Source organism: Anolis carolinensis, chromosome 1, assembly GCF_035594765.1.
Source record: "Anolis carolinensis isolate JA03-04 chromosome 1, rAnoCar3.1.pri, whole genome shotgun sequence".
In the NCBI taxonomy this organism is placed as follows: Eukaryota; Metazoa; Chordata; class Lepidosauria; order Squamata; family Dactyloidae; genus Anolis; species Anolis carolinensis.
Window position 1 is genome coordinate 211,401,981 of NC_085841.1, and position 18,199 is coordinate 211,420,179.

Consider the following 18,199-nt stretch of genomic DNA (forward strand, 5'->3'; position numbering starts at 1 on the left):
TTTCCTGGAAGCTCACCATGAACTGGCAGCCAAAGGCTCATATACAGCCAGCTACCAATAGACTGGTATCTTATGTAAATTTATCTGCAAGAAAGCCCACTTCATTTGTTGGGTTTTACCTGTGAGTAAACTCAGATAAAACTGAACTATTAGGCTTCTTCCGGGAATAATTGAACTGTGGGACACAGGAATATATGATTGCATTTGTTATATGCTTCAGTTCAACAAAGTGATTGACACCAAAGTACAAAACAGTATAAATAGTATAATCAGACTGACAAAATGAAATCACAATAGAAGTGAGAAGTTAACAGCATTCTTTTAAAAAATGCTTACAACTTTTTTTTCTTTAAAAAAAGACTTGGCATATAATTAAAGCTATGGTAAATTGTGTAGATATAAAACATATAGATATGAGTTGAGAGGGTGAACCATCATCTTTAAAAAGTTATCATTGAAGCTATTGGAAGTGTTTCCCAATGAAATGGGAAACAGTCACTGAAGACCAAGTGGCCTTCCATCACTGATGACACACAAACAATATATTTTATAGTGTAACAGTATTCCGTGTCAGGAGCAACTTGAATCGCTTCTGGAGTGAGAGAATTGGCCGTCTGCAAGGACGTTGCCCAAGGGACACCCAGATGTTTTTGATGTTTTTACCATCCTTGTGGGAGGCTTCTCTCATGTCCCCGCATGGAGCTGGAGCTGAAAGAGGGAGCTCATCCGCACTCTCCCCGGGTGGGATTCGAACCTGGCAGCTTTCAGGTCAGCAACCCAACCTTCAAGTCACTTAGTCCACTACGCCATCTGGGGGCTCCGTGTAACAGTATGAACAATAGGGAGCCCCCAATGGCGCAGCGGGTTAAATCGCTGAGCTGCTGAACTTGCTGACCAAAAGATCAGCGGTTTGAATCTGGGGAGCGGGATGAGCTCCCGCTCTTAGCCCTAGCTTCTGACAACCTAGCAGTTCGAAAACATGCAAATGTGAGTAGATCAATAGATACTGCTCTGGTGGGAAGGTAACGGCACTCCATGTAGTCATGCTGGCCACATTACCTTGGAGGTGTCTATGAACAACGCCGGCTCTTTGGCTTAGAAATGGAGATGAGCACCAACCCCCGGAGTCAGACAAGACTAGACTTAATTTCAGGGGAAAACCTTTACCTTTACCTTTTATGAACAATTATATCTTCTGCATGAAGGTGAAAATGGTCATGAGTTTGGTTTACAAAGTACAATTTAGACCCAACTTAACTGTGGATCTGTTCCCTCTATTATATGCCTTTGCAGAACAGGGAGATCAGATGAACAATATCCACCAGCTCTGGTAGTAATTGATGAAGTCAACATGCTAGCTTTCCCTTATCAGGATCCTTCCAAGTATTGCAGCTCCCCTTATCCTTGTCTCTTGGAAATACTGGACTGGGGGTCAGATCAGGGAAAACAGTAATACAGAATGGGAAAAAATTAGTCACGCAAATAAGTCCTAAGATTATGCAGAGGCCCTCTGGAAGCCTATGAAAAGTAACAAAGACCCTCATATGTTAGACTTGGTTAGGTTTGATTTAATTAAGTCCACTGATGTCCCACATCTGTAGGTCAATAAAGTTCACAACTATTCCTTTGCCCAGCTGTGATCCAGGTCTGCTCTTTGCGCACAAAGCATTGGCAACATGGCAAAACACAATTAGTTTTTACAAGCTTTTATCATATGGGCCAGATATGCAAAAGTAAAGGAAAAATCCTTTTGATTTCTAAGGCAAGCATGCTAGACTTTCAATTAACTTTCCTCGATTCTTGGAAAATGCACATTTTGATTTATCTGTAAAGGGAGACATTATCATTGTAATAGCTTTTGTTCCCCATCTATTATTCTGAGGGGGAAAAAGAGGTCATCTCCAGTTATCTTTTAGTAGGGGTAGCATGCATGTCTCCCCAACCTCCATTTCATTTTGTTATGAGGTGAATTTATACATTGAAAATTGCTCTGAAGTCTTTTTCCTTTGATTGTTCATGGAAATAAAAGTGATGGGGAAAGGAGCATAAACTTAAGTGGAAACATATTTCATTTAAGTGAATAAATATGATATATCAGACATGTATCCATCATAGTGATATTAGAATCCAAGTGGTAGAGAGAAAAAACACCCTAATTTCTCCAAAAGTGCCATTTGTGGAGGAAGATGCCATTAAAACATCAGCTGTCTAATATAACCAGATTTGCCCTCAGAATGAGAAACAAGGCAGAAGTGTTCACTAGAGAGTGATGCTGTCTAACAAACCAAGAGAGAAAATCAGGCTCAAATGCAAGGTGGGTCACAAAGGCACCTGATGTTTGAATAATGTTTTTTGGGGGAAAGAAAATATCTTGTAATGTAATTTTCTATATATACTGTATATGATGATAGTAAGGTAAAGGTTTCCCCTGACGTTAAGTCCAGTCATGTCTGACTCTGGGGGTTGGTGCTCATCTCCATTTCTAAGCCAAAGAGCCGGCGTTGTCCGTAGACACCTCCAAGGTCATGTGGCCAGCATGACTGCATGGAGCACCCTTACCTTCCCACCGGGGCAGTACCTATTGATCTACTCACATTGGCATGTTTTCGAACTGCTAGGTTGGCAGAAGCTAGAGCAACAGCGAGTGCTCACTCCGCTCCCGGGATTTGAACCTGGGACCTTTTGGTCTGTAAGTTCAGCAGCTCAGTGGTTTAACACACTTCGCCACCGGGGCGAAGTGCTATGGTGGGGTAAATTAAAAACAAAAAATAAAGAAGTTATTAAATTCTGAAACTCATTTGTGACTTTTGGCCCACCCAATAGAAACATGAGAAGCTGCCATAGAAAGAATCAGAGCAATGGTCCAACTAAACATTGCCAAAATTAACTGGTAGCCATGATTCTCAGGAGTTTCAAGAAGAAATCTTTTCTTAGCCCTATCTAAAGATGTGGGGATTGGATCTGGGGACTTCTGCAGGGAAAGCATATGACTGACCCCTGGCCAAAGGGTCTTTCCTTAGAACTGTACTGTGCCCTCCATATTTGTGGATTTAGCTTTTGCGGATTTGATTAATATAGTCTCCGTAGGAATCTCCAGATCCTGCAGTGGGACTGTATGGTAACTTCAACTGGAAGATGCTCATAAATTGTGCTGGAGGATTTAAATATTCATAGAGAGAACCCCTCTCTGGGAATCTCTAGTACCTCCAGAACATATTTCTATAGTCAACATCTGTCAAAAGCCATTTGATGATTAATTGCCTACTAAGGGGATTTTGTAGGGAGGGCAGATGACTTATTGTTGTTGATGATGATTTATTATTTATTTATTTATTTACAGTATTTATATTCTGCCTTTCTCACCCTGAAGGGGACTCAGGGCGGATCACATTTCACATGTAAGGCAAACATTCAATGCCTTAACATAGAACAAAGACATGACAAACGCGGGGCTCCGAGCTGGCCTCAAACTCATGACCTCTTGGTCAGAGTGATTTGTTGCAGCTGGTTGCTCAACAGCCTGCGCCACAGCCCGCTGTTGAATGCCTTTAAGTCATTCCTGACTTATGGTGACCCTTTGAGTTTTCTAGCCAAGATTTGTTCAAAAGGTTTGTTCCTTTGCCATCTTCTGAGGCTGAGAGAGTGTGACGAGCGCAAGGTTACCCAGTGGGTTTCCGTGGCCAAATGAGGATTCGAACCCTGGTCTCCAGAGTCATAGGCCCCTTCTACACTGCCATATAATCCAGATTATCAAAGCAGATAATCCACATTATCTGCTTTGAACTGGATTATATATATATATATCTATTCTGCCATATAATCCAGTTCAAAGCAGATAATCTGGATTTTATATGACAGTGTAGAAAGGGCCATAGTCCATCACTCAAACTACTACACAATGCTGGCTCCTGGGGGTTAGGGGACTACTGTAGTTTTATTCCTATTGATAGCTTTTTTTTTTTTTAAATTAATGGTTGATGGCGTGTTAATTGTGTTTTAACTCATTTATTGTTAATTTTTAATCTTGTTTCAAGCTTGTTGCAATGGGTTTCATGCTGGGATATAAATATAATAAAATAGCAATAAAATAATAGGAGAAAGGTACATTCTTTCTCTGCTCTTTTTTGCAACTTGATTTAGGCAGGAACAAAGCAATAGAATAGAATATCATATAGTAAAATATTTCATATACAGTGAGAAATATTACTGTTTTGTGCATATTATAATAGCTCATTTTGGGAAATGTCAAGAAAATACACACCCTCATTTAATCTGAAAAACCAACCCCTCCCACAATAACTGTATGGTTGAACAATATAAATAAATAAAAGATTCAGAAAGGAGCATGATCTCACATTACATTTTGTCCTTTTTTGAAAAATATTGCTTACAGTTGCTTCAGTTCTGTCCTTTTAAGCGGTAACACAGTTTGCACTTTTCCAGGAATAAATCCAATGAATTCAGTCTGACTTCTGAGTTGGCATATATGACTTCACATAGTAAATTGTATAGGAATGAATAGTTATTTTCTACCGAGATATCAGTGATGAAAATGCATTTTTAATAAACTATCCTGAGCAATACTGTTTGGAAAATGAAATGTGTAGAAAATTGTATTTTTCCCTTTTGAAAGTCATTCTTTGCTCTGTGAGACCACCACCTAGTGGAACTTGCTGGTATAGGACAGAACTATAGGAGAGATCATATATAGGTAAAGGTCTTCCCCTGACGTTAGTCCAGTCGTGACCGACTCTGGGGGTTGGTGCTCATCTCCATTTCTAAGCCGAAGAGCCGGCATTGTCCATAGACACCTCCAAGGTCATGTGGCCGGCATGACTGCATGGACCGCCGTTACCTTTCCGCCGGAGCGGTACCTATTGATCTACTCACATTGGCATATTTTCGAACTGCTAGGTTGGCAGCGGGCGCTCATTCCGCTCCCGGGATTTGAACCTGGAACCTTTTGGTCCGCAAGTTCAGCAGCTCAGCGCTTTAACACACTGTGCCACCAGGGGCCCGAGATCATGTATAAATAAGCTCAAAAACTAGAAACAGACCAGGAGAGGAGGACAACAACATTAATCCAGTGAAGTAATCCAATGTATGTTTTAAGGTTGTAGTTTTCATATATGATATATTCTATTTGATTTCAAAGCTGGTGGTCTCTATGTAAATATCAAGAAATGTTGGTGCAATTAATTGTACCATAATACTAGATTTATTATGAATATACTTCATTCTTATACTCTCTCAATCCCAGTTTTCTCTATTACAGGTATATAATCAGGTAGTATGAAGGAACTGCAAGCCAAACAGATCAACCAATTTCTCTTGCAGATTTATCAGTTATAACATTCCCATTCTGAATTTCAGTTAACTATTTGTGATCAATTGTGTGTGTTTGTGCCTTCAAGTCATCTGTTAACTCATGAATACCTTATGAATTTCATAGTATTTTCCTAGGCAAGCAATAATAGGTGATTTTGCCAGCTCCTTCCTTTGGAGTATAACTTAGAGCACCTGATATTCACACGTGGTTTCCCATCCAAGTACTAACTAGAACTGTGTTGGAAATTAAGCACCTTCAGTGTCTGTATATAGTGATTAAAGGAGGGAGCTCTAGAATATATGGCTACCCTTTAGATTCACCTCTGTTTTCCTTGATCTAGATACTTAAAGGGAGCCCCGGTGGCAAAGTGTGTTAAAGCACTGAGCTGCTGAATTTGCAGACTGAAAGGTCGCAGGTTCAAATCCCGGGAGCGGAGAGGGCACCCGCTGTTAGCTCCAGCTTCTGCCAACCTAGCAGTTCAAAAACATGCCAATGTGAGTAGATCAATAGGTACGGCGCTCCATGCAGTCATGCCGGCCACATGACCTTGGAGGTGTCTACGGACAACGCTGGCTCTTGAGCCAGAGATGAGCACCAACCCCCAGAGTCAGACTTGACTGGACTTAACATCAGGGGAAACCTTTACCTTTTATATACTTAAAGCCTTTTGCTTCCCACAGAGGTCTCAACTATCCTCAAAGTTAGTTTTTGTCTAAGAGGAGAACAAACCATGAAGCTCCTCTCTCAAGGATAGCTCACTCTCACACTGAAGAATTGGCTTTTAGAGACTCTTGTCATGCAAAACATGGACCGTCTATAAATGACACTCTCAACTTCTGGAATGATTCCATCAGCATTGCCTTTTACAAAGCCTTGAAATGTTTTGGGAAAACAGGTGGACAAATATCAGTGTTCTAGAACAAAGAAAGATCACCAGTATTGAAACAATTATCCTCCGCCATCAACTTTACTAGACGGGTCACATTCTCCGAATGTCTGATCACTGTCTCCCAAAACAGTTACTTTACTCTCAGCTCAAGAATGGAAAACAGACTGTTGGTGGACAGCAAAAGAGATTCATCACCTCATCAGACAGCTGTCGGCAGAAGGAGGTTGGGTTGTTGTATGTCTTTCGGGCCGTGTGGCCATGTTCCAGAACTATTCTCTCCTGGGATGTTTCGCCCACATCTATGGCAGGCATCCTCAGAGGCTGTGAGGCATGGAAGGAGGTTGTGATCTGCTTCACTGTGAGGCGTGGGGGAAATCAAAGTTTCGCATCGCCTGCATCGCCCGCCTCACAAGGAGGGTGATCACATTGGGGGAAGTGTGGCGCTTGCGTGATGCACGCAGCTTCCCCGCATAGATTGGGCAACACAGGAAGCCTTCCATGTTGCTAGGGTGATGGCAGCATGCTAGTTCTGCCCCTCTGCACCCACGGAGCCGGCACAATGTCGTTTGATGGGAGCTGGCTGGCTCCATGGGAACTAGCATTTGCTGCCAAATATAGTCCTGAGGTCATTAAAGATGGGCTTAAAGCCAACCTTAATAACTGTGGCATTAACACTGATAACTGGAAAGCCCTTGCTATTGAGTATTCTGACTATAGGTCAGCTGTTACTAACAGTGCTGTGGATTTCAAAGAGGCACAAGTGGAGGGCGGAAGGGAGAAACATGGCAAGAGGAAGATGTGTCAGGACCACCTTACATCTGGAAATGTATGACCTCACTTTGAAAGATTTTTATAGTCACTTATGGACCCACCACTAAGACTCTAGCCTTGGGAGACAATCATACTCGGCCACAAGTGACAACTTATGATGATGATGATAATTTTTTTTTTGTATCAGGAGCAATTTGAGTCAGTTCTGGAGTGAGAGAATTGGCACGTTGCCCAGGGGACGCCTGGATGTTTTGATGTTTTTACCATCCTTGTGGGAGGCTTCTCTCATGTCCCTGCATGGAGCTGGAGCTGATAGAGGGAGCTCATCCGCACTCTCTCCGGGTGGGATTCGAACCTGGCAGCTTTCAGGTCAGCAACCCAACCTTCAAGTCACAAGGCTTTAGTCCACTACGCCATCGAGGGCTCCATGATGATAATGATGACCAAATATAAATGCTTTTTCTATCTTCTTTTCAATCCAAAATGAATTTCTTGCAACAACAAACAAACATTTTACTTTTTAACCTTACCAAAACATCTTGCATATTTACATTCTGTTTTATAGTACAAGCACATATATTGCACTGGCTACGCTGCACACTGCTTAAATCTAGAGAGCTAATAATTACTACAAACTGACCCCGCTTAGCTTCAAGATGAGACAGATCTGGTGTCTTTAGATCATTTAAGCCTTGGGGTTGATCAACTGCAACATCTCTTAAATACTCTCAAAAAAGGGAATCTGTTTGCTTTGTTAAAGTGAGCATGCTTTTCCACTTTATAAAAATATAATGAAGGGTTCCTTAGCAAGAGCATCAAATTCAGCCTTACAAAGAAGAAAATCAACAGTACAGATGAATATTTATTGTAGAAATGAGCCCAGCATTTTTCAGGCCACAGACAGCTCTTTACCTATGAAAAAACTGGCTCCAAATAAAGGAACAAGACCCAGGTGATTAGCTGAATTACATGTAATGCAGAGTTCAGGTAAATTTCCATTGTTAAATCAGAATTCTAGTATATGTAGAATGATGTAACTGGAACTCTTGTTTGTTTGGATTCTATTTTTTGCTATAACTTTTCTGCAGTTAATCTGCTTTGCATGTAGCATCTGACAGTTGCTTTTTGATTCACACCACAAGAAGCTCTTCAGTTAACTACAGGCTTTATCAAGCATCTGGTCATACTTAAAAAAAAACACTCTCATTTAAACTACATTTGCAATAGGTAAAAGGTAAAGGTTTTCCCCTGACGTTAAGTCCAGTCATGACCGACTCTGCGGGTTGGTGCTCATCTCCATTTATAAGTCGAAGACCCGGCGTTGTCCGTAGACACCTCCAAGGTCATGTGGCCAGCATGACTGCATGGAGCGCCGTTACCTTCCCGCCAGAGCGGTACCTATTGATCTACTCACATTGGCATGTTTCCGAACTGCTAGGTTGGCAGGAGCTGGGGTTAACAGCGGGCCGCTCATTCCGCACCCCGGATTTGAACCTGGGACCTTTTGGTCCGCAAGTTCAGCAGCTCAGCGCTTTAACACACTGTGCCACCAGGCAATAGCAGCCCATAAAGTCTAAATGAGAAATGATAAAATGAATGAAATGTAAATATTTTATTCTAGCCATGTTGCTTATAAGAAACATTCTAACATCGTTTAAATAGAGCTATCTGTCAGGGGTGCTTTGATTGTGCTTTTCCTGCATGGCAGGGGGTTGGTCTTGATGGCTATGTGGTATCTTCCAATTCTATGCTTCTGTGATTCAGTACATTTTTCAGTACAATTGAGATCTGTCCTATTCTTACTGACAATCCTACCCCCATGTTTTCATCCAAAACTCATAAAATTGGGGCTTTCTAGGGCCTTATTTGGACAATGTTCTCCCCTATCTTCTACATCTGGATGGCATTTCCACCATTCCACGTAGATAAGCAAACTAAATTGGCAGACTATTGCTCTGTCCTCCTAACATCTCACAGCTATTCAATTGCTCAGAGTGTCTGAGTGAAGCAAGTGAGTGAGATTACATATACGTGTTTCACCTACCAAATGCACCAGTTTTGACTGTGTGCCCTAGATGTCCACAGAGGGGCATATTGTCAATTATGGTGCTTCTGGAAATGGGTGGAAATTGATAATTTTAATTTTTGTCGGTGAAATATTCCACACATTTTGAACTCTGACTCACTGGATTGTGTGTTGTCTATTTAAATATTTTACTCATAGCAAAAGAGCCTCCCTCTGAACAAATCTTGCCAGGAAAACTATTTGGTGTGTTAACTTTAGAGTCGTCATACATCAGAAATGACTTAAGGACACATCACAACAATAGCAGCAGCAGCAGCAATCCATGGCAAATGAACATCTAGGAATGTTCAAGAAGCAAGAGAGATATCATCAGACTTTCCAAAGATGCAGAGAAAATATAAGGGGAAGCTTTATCTATAAAGGCCTAAGAGACGGCTCATTTACCATTGTCATCAGCTTGTTGCCTATGGTGTTTTTCTGAAAAGTGAACCTAGGATTCAATAGTAAACACAAAAGATGCTTTTCTTTCATAACTATAGCCTGTTGGAAATAGCAACCTAAACTAATATATACCCATAAGTACAATGATATGCACTGATAAATGGTCCATAAACAAGTATAAAAATATAAACTTATATTGAATGAAATGCAATAAGTACAAAATTTACAATTGTAATGTTAGTGCTCCGTACATAAAAATGAATATATAACCGAACAATGCTTGCTCTGTACATAAATTTGCCACTTGTGAAATCAATCGACTGGAAATAGCAACCTCCCAAGCCACTTACTATTTGTTTGTTAATGTATATATTTGGTAACCTGTGTTCTATGTGTCTGTTGATTTGACTCTATGGTGTGGAAGGAGTTATAGACATGTGATTATACTGAGTATGTGCAAACTCAAGACTTCATTTTGTATTAAGTATCTGTTTGGACTTCAATGGGAGCTGATGTCTTGTATTTGTTTAGACCTCTGAGGAGGTGGATACATACAAGTTGCTGTTTGGACTTCAGTGGAGAAGTCAGTTTAGAGACTTCAAAATTTGTTTATGGACTTAATGAATTTGCTTATGGAGTACAGCTATACTAAAGACTATGGACTATTGATAAAAACTGATACCCTGTGTTCTCACCACAGAGAGAAGAAGAACTATATCCTATCTATAAATGAACTTTTTAAAGAAATGTGCCTGGATGGCGAATTAATACGTTATTTTTCAAAGTAGACTTTGTTTTTATCTCTGAGTGTATATTTTAACTAAGAAGTTTTTGGGCAACTTCAACTGCAAAGAAACAACCATCCTCTGCTAACCAAATATATTTTTGTAGTGGCATGTCTTTACTCTTGGCAATCTAAAGACATGGTTCTTCAGTGGAACAGCTGAAGTTACCTGTGTGCTATTACATTAATGATTGTGAATATCACTTGTTCAAAGAGTTGACTTTTAAAAAGGTCATGTTCTTCTTGACTAGTGGTTTTCCAAAATTGGTCTCACATATTCATGGAGATTCACATTTGCCAAAAGGATATGTGCCCATAGACTGGATACAGTTATGTTCCAATAGCTTATGTGATAAGTGGTGTTCTGCAGTAGGTTATGGAATGTCCAATATAACCTTTCTTTCACAATGCATTAGGACTATCTTGAGTTACAATTCTTGAACCAGAAGCAGTCATGTCACACCTAAGAGCCATCATTTATATTACAAGTATAATTCACCATCTCTATTATGCCGTTGATAGGCTGTTTACTTACAAATGATTTATTTTTCTTTCAGGCCATGGCTACTGACAGCTTCCTTTTGCATCCTGCCATGAACATATGTACAGGTTATCTTTTATGTAGTGTGTTTGATAGAATGCCACTACCTGGTCCAAAGATCCATGTGGTTTTTTGGCATACTCACAAAAAGAGCTTCCCGTTTGCTTCTATGTGTTGAATTACACGATTCCTGACACAGAAGCAAACTGGCAAATGACTATTCTTATACATTCTTTGCATAGATATCTGAAGCTCCTGGGCATGGAGAGAGTTGCACAATCAGAAATCCAGAAGCTGCGGAATGATATTTTTATTGTTGTATTTTTTTATTCCTAGTGGTTTCTAACATATGGTGACCTGTCATGGCATTTTCTGGTTCCAAAATTTGTTCAGAGCAGGGTTGCCATTGTTTTACTCTGTCACCAAGTTGCCCAAGGCCCCTCAATGTTTTAGACTACAACTACCAAAACACTTTGCCGTTGCCCATCCTCATAGTCAATTGTGGGAATTAAAAGTCCAAAACATTCTTAGAGACATGTGCTTCCCATTCCACGGTAGAGAAAAAACTTGAGGGAAACAAAAAGGTTATCAAACCTTTTCTATCTATTCTCCAGTCTTGCCTGATTTACATATCACCCAGGCTTGGTATGTGAGCAGCAGATCGAGGCAGGTGACTGCCAAAGTAGTGAAATTGATTGTCCTATTTTAGAATGAAAGTGGAGCGACGAATCATCTTTTTAAAAAGCCCTTCAAATAATTCTATGCTGTGCTTCCGTATTATGCTTCCACTGGACATTACCACAAAGTCAGCCTTGAGAAACTAACAAATTTTTAGAGAAGACATCTTTCTAGGAACTTTTTTAGGTTCTCTAGGGTGACTATAAGGTAATTTCCAAAAGAAGTTGTTCATTTCAATAGTGTTGGTTGTTAATATTTATTTATTTATTTATTTATTTATTACAATATTTATATCCCGCCCTTCAGACCCAACAGGGGACTCAGGGCGGCTTACAATAAAACACACATATAAAAATTGTACAATTATCCATGTTTTTTCACTTCCATGGTAAGTTCAGGAGCATGGATTTTAGGGTATACTGTATTACAGCATGAAAAAAAATCAGTTGGTGTTTGTGTGAACAGGAAAATTGCAAAGCACCAAGCTGATTGGCTGGACCACGCCCAGGGAGCAGCTGAGCCTGGGAGTTTTGGACAGTTGCATTTTCTGCTGGAACTTAGTTTTTAAAAAGGAGCTCAGCAAGAGAGGCTTCGTTCCTAGGCTGCTGGAGGAAGACATTTTGTATAGACATCTAAAGGACTATTTGAATTCTCTCTTAAAAAGAAATTGTGTGAGTTAATGCAACTGTTCACATGATTGTATATATGTTGCGCTGCATTCCAAAGAGTAAAAGTTCCTGTTATTTACTTTTCATCTGTGTGGCATACCATTTCTCTGGCAAGACAGTGTGTGGACTGGTCAAGCGTGAACTACACATGATTTACATTTCATCACAAGAAACTAGCAAATTTTTATAGAGGATGGCCTTCTAGGAACTTTTTAGGTTCTCCAGGGTGACTGGTAGCTTCCAATAGAAGTTGTTCATTTCAGTAGTGTTGGTTATTATCCATGTTTTCTCTCTTCCATTGTAAGTTCAGGAGCATGGATATGAGGGTGTACTGTATTTCAATTTCATCCCCAAATGTGGGGAAATCAGTGGAAACTTCCCAGCCCATGTACTAGCACTCATGTCAATGAAGGAGCCTCCGATGGCCTAGGGGATAAAAGCCTTGCGACTTGAAGGTTGGGTTGCTGACCTGAAAGCTGCCAGGTTCGAATACCACCCGGGGAGAGCACGGATGAGCTCCCTCTATCAGCTCGAGCTCCATGTGGGGACATGAGAGAAGCCTCCCACAAGGATGGTAAAACATCAAAACATCCGGGCGTCCCTTGGGCAACATCCTTGCAGACGGCCAATTCTCTCACTCCAGAAGCAACTCCGGTTGCTCCTGACACGTAAAAAAAAAATGTCAATGAACACTGGTCTCAGCAGGTTGATTTTACTGTCTTTCCAAAATTGATTTAATGAGACCCCCTCCCCAAATTTCCTTACAGGAACATTCATAAACAACTAATGAAGAATCCAAAAGTCTAGAAAATACAGAATGTTATTTTTTTTACCAACATCCTATTCATTTAGTGGTCCTTTCCCTAAAATATCCCTGAGATACTAGTGATATGCTTCTCTGCCTGTAGAATGGACTCCACTGCAAACGGTGATGTTTGTAGGTAGAATCATCCCTGAAAGAACATCCCAAATATACAGACCCGCCGTCTGAGAAATTAACAGCCTAACAAGACTAGATTTGTGATAGGAAATGACTACCAAGTTTTTCATCTTGAAAACAGCCAGGAAATTTTCAATATTCCAAAATGCAAGAGCACATTTTTTTTTTGTCAGATGTTCACATCCAGAAACATCTGACATCAATCCTTTCTGAGTTTCAGTGTATGCCAAACCTTTTTCTGAATTAAATGCAAGATGTTAGTTCCTCTTCAGTGGGATGAGAGATGAGATCACTGGAAGAAAAGCTCCAGGTGCTGTCATCATCTGAGGTTAAATTATGTGTGACTAGAAATAAAATCCTTTCCAGATGTGGTGCTTGGTTTAATAACAATAAGAACAACAATGAACAATCCAGTCACTGGAGTTGCAGGTGTCTTTCAAGATTTCAGAGTGCTTCACATGCATTATCTAGTGTTTGGTTGGTATAGTAACACTTATAACAACCCCATTAGACAAGTGAAGATGATGAACTCTCATAATGTAGAGTGTAAGACTTTTTTGTGTGTGTGTCAGGAGCAACCGGAGTTGCTTCTGGAGCGAGAGAATTGGCCGTCTGCAAGGACGTTGCCCAGGGGACGCCCAGATGTTTTGATATTCTACCATCCTTGTGAGAGGCTTCTCTCATGTCCCTGCATGGAGCTGGAGCTGATAGAGGGAGCTCATCCGCGCTCTCCCCGGGTGGGATTCGAACCTGACAGCCTTCAGGTCAGCAACCCAACCTTCAAGTCACAAGGCTTTTATCCCCTAGGCCACTGGAGGCTCCTAGCATAAGACTGAGAGAATGGGGCTTGCCCTGTAAGTTCATGGCAGCAATGGCATCTGGTGCCTTGCATTTCAGTGGGTTTTAATCTGAATTTTCAGGGAGCTATCCAAAGGACTGAACCTATTTTGGAAGCAAGATTTGAGCACTCTTGAGTTGCTTCTTTAAAATTCAGTTTAAAAACCAGTGTGCAGTCACTGTCATACTGACACAGAAGCCACCAGCTGCTCCTATATAACAGGTGAGATTTAAACTGCATCTTCCTTAGTCATAGCTCAGTTTCTCATCCCCAGAGCAATATCCTCTCTGTATTAATGGGATTTTATCTCCAGAGTGGCATGGAAGTCATGAGGGAGGCCTCTATTCTTCTTGGTTTTATATGAAATCTAATTTTGAAGTTGTTTTTAAATGTTATTTCAAACTGTTGGTTTTAACACGAAATCATAAAATGATAGTACACAGCAGCTGAAAGTACCAGCAAGTCAGAAAGTTGGCACAATTCCTGGTACAATGCATGACCCCACTGTGTCACATTTAGCCCTGGGCAGACTGGAAACTGCTGTCAAGTATAGTAACTGAATCACGAACTGAACTTACAGTAACACTTAGTTCACCAAAATGATTTTTTTCCACAGCCACAATCATTTATGTGAAAATAATTTTAGGGATGAAATTCATCACTACATTCCTTCACAAAGAAGGCAACGAATAAACCTAGCAATGTTCTTCCCATCATAATAATGTTTTTGAAAGCCACACAGTTTTTGAAAACTATTTGCTCTGTGCAAAATGTACATGTACAGTAGAGTCTCACTTATCCAACATACACGGGCCGGCAGAACGTTGGATAAGTGAATATGTTGGATAATAAGGAGGGATTAAGGAAAAGCCTATTAAACATCAAATTAGGTTATGATTTTACAAATTAAGCACCAACATTATATAACATTATAATTATACAACAAATTTGACAGAAAACATAGTTCAATATGCAGTAATGCTATGTAGTAATTACTGTATTTACGAATTTCGCGCCAAAATATCACGATGTATTGAAAACATTGACTACAAAAATGCGTTGGATAATCCAGAACGTTGGATAAACATGTGCTGGATAAGTGAGACTCTACTGTAGTTGTTTTGCACAGAAAACAGCATTTTCTGTAAACATAGTATCATTTTTTGCCAAGAAAATACCCTTGTATATAATGCACCATCAATTGTAATGCATGCCTCAATTTTGAAGGTGCACATTGCAAAAAAAAAAAATGTTGAATGTAATGCAAGACTTCATCTTGTTTATCGGATATTCTGCTACCTGCCTCAGAATGACCAACAGGGGAAGGGAAGCCATGCCTCTCCAGTTTGCAAGCCTAGGACTGATGGACGGATAATAGTTTCCCAATGAAGGCCTTATTCACAAGGCCTTCAAAACCACGAATGAGACCAGCTGGAAAGCTGTGCCCCTCCAACAGGCTGAGGCTGGTTGCCAGCCTTGATCTGACAGAGGGGTGCAGCTGGTTTACCTGTGCAGTTCTCACGTGGCATCAAATCTAATGTGCGCCTCACTTTTGGCTATGTAATTTAGCCAAAAGAGATAAGCATTACATTTGGGCCGGGCTGTGGCGCAGGGGGCCGGGCTGTGGTGCAGGCTGTTGAGCAGCTGCAATAAATCACTCTGACCATGAGGTCATGAGTTCGAGGCCAGCCCGTGGCGGGGTGAGCACCCATCAATCAAAAATAAAAAATAGCCCCTGCTCGTTGCTGACCTAGCAACCCGAAAGATAGCTGCATCTATCAAGTAGGAAATAAGGTACCACTTATAAAAAAACTGGGGAGGCAAGTTTAACTAATTTACGACCTGGAATGAGGAAGTGCCATCAGAGTGGATGATGAAGCAGCTGCTACCCCCGTGGCCAGAATCGAACATCCCCTCAGGAGAAGGTTAAATTGCCTCTGCGTCTGTCTGTCTCTGTCTCTGTTTGCTGTGTTTATGGGCACTGAATGTTTGCCCTATGTGTGTATAATCTGATCCGCCCTGAGTCCCCTTCGGGGTGAGAAGGGCATAATATAAATACTGTAAATAAATAAATAAATAAATAAAGTAATATTTTCTGAACAAAAAAAAACTTATTTCCTGAACAAGAATTGACTGATTATACAAATAATCATGTACAAATTTTCTGCTTAATAAGTCTTGAACTATACACATTCTTATCAGTCCAGGATTCTTCTCTTGACACATTAAATACACAACCATTTTCTTAATATTTTAACATATTATTTCCATTCCTGCTAGCTGTTTACTCATTGGACCATTAATTACATATTTTCTTAATATGTTAACCATTCATTATTTACCTCCCTCCCCATTCCAGAGTAAAAACTGTATCTTCCTCAGTCTTTCTTGCCACTCTAAAGGGTTTACATGGAGGCCAAGGTTCTTTCCTGGGGCTAATGAATAAATCTCTACTGCAAAGTTACATGTTAATTATGTTACATCTTGGCTCTGAATAGCAACACTGCAACTAAAAGAGAACTACAGAACTGCCCTTTTCAATCCTCTATAACCTTGAAGGTTATAACCTTGAAGCAACCCCGGTGGCGAAGTGTGTTAAAGCACTGAGCTGCTGAACTTGCAGACCGAAAGGTCGCAAGTTCAAATCCTGGGAGCGGAGTGAGCGGCCGCTGTTAGCTCCAGCTTCTGCCAACCTAGCAGTTCGAAAACATGCCAATGTGTGTAGATCAATAGGTACCGCTCCGGCGGGAAGGTAACGGCGCTCCCTGCAGTCATGCCGGCCACATGACCTTGGAGGTGTCTACGGACAACACCGGCTCTTCGGCTTAGAAATAGAGATGAGCACCAACCCCCAGAGTCAGACATGACTGGACTTAACTTCAGGGGAAACCTTTACCTTTATAACCTTGAACTGAATGCAGAACAATAATGCCCAGCCATTTCTTTTGGGGAACTTATACATGTTATAAAGCACACAGAGTTCTAGTGATTTAATTACTTATGAAGTCTACTTTGTTAAATGCATGTTGAGTGTTAAGCTCTACACCTATGGTTCAAACATTGACAGAAAGATAAGCCTAGTAGGCTGTGGTGTTGGCATAGTGAATATACTAATAATTAGCCAATGTTCTTCTTCAAAATTTGTCCTCCATATGGAATATGGGGGCACAGTATGAAAAATGGGTAATTTGCTTTTGCTCATTTTTTATTACGATAAAATGAAGACCCTTCACATTTCCATGTCTGGTTTTTGCAGATTTGATTAAAACTTTGCTCTAGGAATCTCTAGGTTCTCCAGTACAATTCTAAGGAGATTGGCCATAGAATCATGGTGGAAGAGTTAGAGATTCCTAGAAAGAACACGTCTCTAGAAATATTAAGGTCCTCCAGTGCAGTTCTATGGTTAAATTATGGTGGAAGTTGCCCACAGGGTGAAGCTGGAGTCCTAGGAAAGTGTTATCTCAGGTAAAAACAAATAGTGGGGCTCCTGTGCCCCTAACCACAGCAAATGTGGAGTGCTGACTGTGGCTTGTAATGGCTTTTAATCACTTGACTTTTAAAGGTATTGGATTGTTTCTGTGAATAAATTATTGCTGTCCAGGTAAATTCCAGGTACAGTACATTGCAAGTTCAGTTAAGTCAAAGTATAAATGCACCTGTGGGATACCTGTTTTGGTCAGAGGGCTTGAGAAAAGCTGCTGCAGAAGTCTGTTCTCTGAGGTCCTCAGGACTACCACTATGTCAGCAGGAAGAGTGTCTCTGTTCTTCTCAAGAAAGCCATAAGCATCATACTGAACCTATATGGTGAAAGAGATGAGAGTAGGACAGGTTGCTAGAAAGCTCTGTTAGATCTTTAAAATCCAGACTTAGGCCCTTCTGGACAAGCTGTGACTACAGAATCTAATAGGGGGAGGAGCATCTGAAATTTGCTTTTCACTTCATGTCACTCTGTCAGTCAGTAAGGATCCAAATTTTGAAATGTCTTTTAAAATGTGAAACAATTCTAAATTGGAAACGTTGCATTGTGATTTTAAAAGCTAATATCTAAGTTCTGAAATGCAAGCACATTTGAAACATTGAATAGAGAAAGCAAATCTGAAAGCAACTGAATAGAAATGTAAGGGTGGAATCACATTTGGACTTAATGCAAGTTGTATAGCCTTTACCTTTCCAGCATAGTGCTGAATGCCAAAACATAGCTCCACTCTCTTGGGTCTCCAGAAGTACTTGCATCGTAAATTATCTTCAAATTTATCTAATCATTCCAAAAGAGAAAACATCATTAATGTCTCAT

At 40.5% G+C, this 18,199-nt stretch overlaps 1 protein-coding gene across 1 annotated transcript in view; it reads right to left on the bottom strand.

The window, feature by feature from the left end:
- The window catches only part of myo3b (myosin IIIB), a 316,686-nt gene that overhangs the window by 150,613 nt on the left and 147,874 nt on the right, over window positions 1-18,199 (bottom strand). Inside the window, exons 20-21 of the mRNA XM_008119035.3 lie at window positions 18,072-18,160; window positions 17,573-17,702 (exon numbers count right to left, since the gene is read on the bottom strand). Coding sequence (XP_008117242.1) covers window positions 17,573-17,702; window positions 18,072-18,160 — 219 coding nt within the window. The remainder of the gene's footprint in view (window positions 1-17,572; window positions 17,703-18,071; window positions 18,161-18,199) is intronic.